Raw genomic sequence first — 5,684 nt, 5'->3', positions numbered from 1 at the left:
CATATGATCGCGGCTGACCTATATTGTTTAATATTGGCGAGAAGCCGCACCTGGTGTTCACCCAAGATGGCAATGAAATGATGGTGAGGTAGAAGGTACCCTTCTAAGGCAGCCCTGATGGGTAACATGATGTACCTGATGACATGAGATCTGCATACTGGTGCCCAATGCAACTATCACAAGCAATAAAGATTTCAGATATGCTTATGTTCTGTCCCTTTTCACTAAGGATAAAATTGTCTGACTTAAACAATGTAACCAAGAAAACAAATATCTGATTCTCACATTTGGGAGATCCAAAAATGTTCTAGCTTATATAAGAACAAAATTTGTTGCTTCCAAGTAACTAAGTATGAGATTCAGTAGTTATAAAGATTTTTAATGTTAATTGCTTCCAGTATTGTAATGTTGGCAGTAATTTTTTCTTGCCTTAATATTAAATGAACATGGGCAAAGTATTACGGGATCGTGTATCTAGACAAAATTAAAACACCTATTTTTGGACAGAGGTAGACTGGTAGTAGTACTTATATGTTTTATCGTCTGAAATGGAGTTCCCATTTATTGTCCGTTTGGGATATTCTTGTTCTTGGTGTTAAAATCTTCAAAACGAGATCACTCTTGGATGCGTTCTGGAAAAAGTTTGAAATTCGAATTAGGAAACAATAGTGAAAGCTTCCACCAATTTGATTACTAACTTTGACGTGTTTATAGCAGAACGACACATGGTCAGCACTCAGCAATATACAGATTTCTTCAATGTTTCCTGTGGCACCATATACAAGAAACTATGTGATCTGGGTTCGGCAGTCATCTAGCTCGATCTGCACTGTACTGGTCATCAACCTTTTTTTCTTCCCTTTAATACAAAGGTGCACAGCTCTGCATATTCAAGTCTTGTAGCACTTTCCACATACATATAACCCCACAAGCCCTATCAGCCGGCCATCACCCCCAACCAAAGAATCTTTTAAAAGATTCTCAATAGCATGTATAAATTCTTGTTCATCGAATCAAAAGAGGCAAAAAGAGACATGCTTAATTTTGTGTATGTATGGTAATTCTAACTGGGAAACTATGGATTGAAAGTTGATTCCAAGGTTAAACTAGAAATATATGAAACAAGCGGGTTCTGATGCATACCTGTTCCACAAACAGTGACTTTGCATGGCATTTTATTCCGTCGATGCTCCAGTCATGCACAGTGGGAATACAAGAAGTTACAGGAAATAGGATCTCATCATCTTTCCCTTGTACCATTCAGTCCAGCGATTTCTATTGGCATCTTACCAGACTGTTGTGAATAAACAAAGTTCAGCTTCAGAAAAGCACTTCCAGAAAGGCCAGGGGAAGGAAACGAAGTTGGCAAAAGTGTACTCCACCAGATCATTAGTAAGGCCAGGGGAAGGAAACGAAGTTGGCAAAAGCGTACTTCACCAGATCATTTGTAAGATTAATAAAAAGTTCAGTTAAGGGGGAAAAAACAATGAGAGCTAATTCATAAAAATGACTGTCAAAGAACTATGTTTGCCCACTTACACTTCAAAGATACTTCAAAGCTGAAAGGGAAAAGTTGAGAAGGCGCAAGCCAAAAGGGAAAAATATACTAGGCTCAACTTTACTGCAAGTTCAGCTCAGATATGTTTTACTGGAAGTGAGATGATTGTTCAGAGAACTGCTAGAAATGACTACAATTTTACAACCCAAGTTTCAGAGGCAGTGAACAAGCCACCAGAGATCATCTAGAACAGCAGGTCAGCAGCAGTGTTACACATTTGGTACAAAAATTAAAACAGTTTCAGCTGCTTAACAGTTTCAGCCAACTGACACACCCTGCTAAGTGTTCTGCCTAAGAAATAGCGAACAAGTCAAAAGCATAATTTTATATGCCCAACTGACACGCCCTGCTAAGTGTTCTGCCTAAGAAATAGCGAACATGCCCAGCTTAGGAAGCCGAGAGAGGGATGGGCCTCACCGCGCCCTGTATGCGACGAAACGCGGTCTTGATCCTCTCTTTCAAGGCAGCATTTTCACACTCAACATCACCGCTCCTCCCGTCCAGGCGTGCGACAGCTCCATCCACGGATATGATGAGCATCCCTTCCTCCGCGACCTTGACTTCACCGAAGAGCGACACCATAAGAGCATGCACGACCTTCCGCGCCACCTTCTCCGTCTCTTCCTCCGTCTTGACCGCCTCCTCGACAGGAACGACCTTGGGGCCCTCGCGGCCAATGTTCAGGACCATGGCCACCACGGAGTCAGAGACCATGTCGCTGATGGGGTCGGAGGACCACTGCAGCGTGACGTAGCTATCTGAGTCCAGGCGGATGGTCACTCGCTCGTGGACGATCAGTGCTGGAACATCTGGTTCTTCGGTCGACAGTTCCACGCTCTCGTAGATCTGCTTCAGCCTGTACTTGATGACCTCGAATGAACCAGAGTAAGGGACGGCGATCCGCTGGGTGATGTTGGCGGTGGATAGCTGCGTGTACACGCGTAGGTCCTCGGGAGCCATGATCTGGTACGTGAAGCCCTTCTTCACGAGTAAGCCGCTGACTTTTTCTTCCACCTCTGGTACCTTTTCTGCCAGCCTGCCGATCGTCTTGGCCATCTTCTCAGAGCTGAAGTACATCTCCACGGATTGGCAGTTCTTGGGAGACACAATCTTTGTGTTTGTTCCGTCAAACTGGGTGATAAGTTTCTGTTTAAGCCTCCCCATCTCATTTGCTTCTCCGTGTACAAGGATAATATTGGGTGGGCGAAGCTCGTCCAGGAAGCCGCTCGTCTGCGGGAAGTCAGCGTGGGCTGAAAAGGAAATGTAGAAGATCTGCATATGAAGAGCAGCAGTGAGCCCGTTTGCTAGCGTAACTTCTCTCGGCTCATTGATAATGGTCTTCGCAAGGGAGCCTTCTACAGCATAACCAGGAATAACACATGTGTTCTTCTTATCTGTGCACCACTTGTCAAAGAGCTGCCTGGAGAGGCCACTCTGGAGACCACCTGGACTTGCCATCACCACCGACGGACCCACATCATGGAAGTTGTCTATGCTGTTCAGCGGCTCGATATGCTTGAAATGGAAGGGATTGGACTGTGCAAACTGGTTCCTGATCCTTTCATTCATGGAGTTTATGTATGTCTGGTAGACAGCCATACACTTTTTCGCGAGAGGGGAGGCGTAGTAGATTGGAATCTTATGGAGCTCCGGGTGGTTAGACCAATACTCATCCAAGATAAGCAACAGCTCCTGTGCTCTACCAAGAGCAAATGCCGGGATAAGAACACGACCCCCCTGAGAAACAGTGTTGTGGATGGCATCAGTGAAGCGCTTCTCTCTGACATGACGGGGTTGGTGCTGCTGAACACCATAAGTTGACTCGATAATGCAAATATCAGGGGAGAACTGGGGGATCTCAGCAGCTTTCAGGTGCCGGTCTTCTTCACGGGAGTAGTCACCAGTGTAAAGAATGCGAACACCAGCAATGTCCACCATGAACATAGCAGCACCAAGTACATGGCCAGCAGTATAGCACCAGAAGCGGATACCATTTACTTCCAGTGTCTGGTGGAAGTCTATGACCTGCATGACAATTAATATATGTTAAAACACAATATCCATTCTCCCGTGGGTAAATTAAAACTTTCAATCCTCAAAGCAGAATCATGCATTAGCTGTAGAGGAAAACAGAATCCTGGTATTTGGAAAGCAATGCCCATAAATTGTAGGCTTTTTTTAATTTGAACCAACAGTCCAATGACATTTCAAATGTTTTGACTATTCAGAATCATACCAACACACAAGCATTCCAAAGACAGAGGCAGGAGCTAGCGATGGGGGAAACTGAAACTAAATTCACTTTAAAATATCAACCAGACATATTGTCAATGACTCCAGTTTCTTAAAAAGCACAGTTAGTATCCTTCTTTGTTCCGATCGTATCGCTTAATCGCTCTTTTGTTTTCCTTCTTAAAAAAGTTCCAATTTTTTTATCGACCAGTCACTATCTACCATCCTCCTTTGGTAAATTAAGACTATTAATCTTCACAAGCAGAACCATGCATTAGCTGGCTGTGATGGAAAATAAAATCCTGGTACTTGGACAGCAATGCCCAGATATTGCAGGGTTCTTAATTTTAACCAACATCCCAATGACATTTTAAATGTTTTGACTAGTAAGAGTAGTAAGTTGTAACACATAAGAATTTGAAAAGGCAGCAACAAGCAGGAGCTAGGGTGATGGGGAAAAATAAATCTAAGTTCACCTTAAAATATCAACCAGACATATAGGCACTGACTCCAATTTCTTACAGAACACGGCTAGTATCCTTCTTAGTTCGGATTGTATCATTCTTCCTTTTCCCTTTTTAAAAGAAAATGTTCTGATTTGTTTCATCAACCGGTGGTTGTCTATCATATCATCTTATTAGCAACAAATTCTTCATGCATCGAAATGAAACCTCGACTGAACTCAAGTCACTCACATGCGCCAAAAAGAAGCGAGAAGAGAGCACAAACCTCGATCTTGTCCATGGAACGGATAATATCCTGCTCATCGAAGAGCATGTCCTCCACGGAGACCTTGCTGACTTTGACGTAATCTGAGAGGAGCAACCTGTAGATGGCCTTGGTGGCGTGGGTCATGAACACGCGACCCTTGAACGTGGTCTGCGAAGCAGAGCAGAGTAAAATTCAGACATCACTCGCCAGACTTCCGATGTAAATTAAATCGGCTAGCGGCAGCGGAGCATTGCGTACCTTCTCCAGGAAGTAGGGCAGCGAGGCGGCGTGGTCCAAGTGGAAGCTGCAAGCAATTTGAATTCAAGCCCGGACGGAAGTTAAGCGGAGATGGTGGGTGCAAGCGGGGAAGGAGGAGGGAGTAGGATTACTGGGTGACGAGGAGGACGTCGATGGCGGAGGGGTCGATCTCGTCGAAGTAGGGCAGCGCCGCCATGCCGGAGTAGGCCGGGTGGATGCCGCAGTCGAACTGGGCAGCAGCCAACAGAGAGCAGCAAGGAGTCAGATTCCACGAACGATTCTGAGCTGAGAGGGGAGGTAGGGTTCGGAGGGGTGCGTACGAGGACGGTGCGGCCCTTGAAGGTCATGTGGACGCAGGAGCGGCCGACCTCGCTGCCGGCGCCCAGCGGAGTGATGACCATCTGGTCGCCCTCCCGCCCGCCCGACGCCGGCCGCTTCCCCGCCGGCGGCGCCGTCGCGACGGATGCCATTTTTTCCCCTTGCTGAGAGCTGAGACTGGTGGTACTGGAGCTGGACCGGGGAGACGATTGGTTAGGGTTTAGGAGGTCCGTTCGCGTGTTGCTAGCCCACCCGTCACGGCCCAAAGTCTAGCAGATTAGAGCCTAGGTCAGCCTGGATAGCTGCAAGAGTTTTCTTTTCAGCCCAACAATTAGGCGGCCTAGGTAGCCTAAAATAAGAAAATCTATTAAAAAAAAAACTCAAAGGAGCATTTTTTTCCCTTCCCAAATAAGTCATTATTTTCTAGCACGTGTGCAAAATTCTAACATTTCTCGCCCGCAAATAAAATCTTCCATTACTCTCCCAGAACAAAAGCATTGCTACGGGATTGTTTTCTTTTTAAAAAATACTTGAAAAATCTACGGGAGCTCCTATTCGCAGCGGCGAATAGGATAAGGCTAGTGTACCCATCATAGATGATGAGCTT

At 45.5% G+C, this 5,684-nt stretch overlaps 1 protein-coding gene across 1 annotated transcript; it reads right to left on the bottom strand.

Annotated features, from left to right (window-relative positions):
* Nucleotides 1-1,595: 1,595 nt before the first annotated feature.
* LOC124691723 (cleavage and polyadenylation specificity factor subunit 3-I) lies at nucleotides 1,596-5,229 on the bottom strand. Its single transcript, XM_047224997.1, has 5 exons — nucleotides 5,080-5,229; nucleotides 4,891-4,988; nucleotides 4,760-4,805; nucleotides 4,520-4,669; nucleotides 1,596-3,583 (listed from the first exon to the last, which is right to left on the bottom strand). Exons 1-5 carry the CDS (start codon nucleotides 5,227-5,229, stop codon nucleotides 1,946-1,948), a joined length of 2,082 nt encoding a protein of 693 aa, XP_047080953.1. The 3' UTR covers nucleotides 1,596-1,945.
* Between the last annotated feature and the right edge of the window lie 455 nt (nucleotides 5,230-5,684).

This window comes from Lolium rigidum, chromosome 2 (assembly GCF_022539505.1).
Source record: "Lolium rigidum isolate FL_2022 chromosome 2, APGP_CSIRO_Lrig_0.1, whole genome shotgun sequence".
Taxonomy (NCBI): Eukaryota; Viridiplantae; Streptophyta; class Magnoliopsida; order Poales; family Poaceae; genus Lolium; species Lolium rigidum.
Note: the sequence above shows the minus strand (reverse complement) of the source record. Positions and strands in the feature narration are given on the sequence as shown.

Bases quoted from the DNA above. Each gene is read 5' to 3' on its own strand.
- LOC124691723 (XM_047224997.1), bottom strand. From the start codon at position 5,229: ATGGCATCCGTCGCGACGGCGCCGCCGGCGGGGAAGCGGCCGGCGTCG. The intron at 4,989-5,079 runs GTACGCACCCCT...GCTGCTGCCCAG, and splicing joins TCAAGGGCCGCACCGTCCTC to TTCGACTGCGGCATCCACCC. The intron at 4,670-4,759 runs GTACGCAATGCT...TCTGCTTCGCAG, and splicing joins TGCCCTACTTCCTGGAGAAG to ACCACGTTCAAGGGTCGCGT.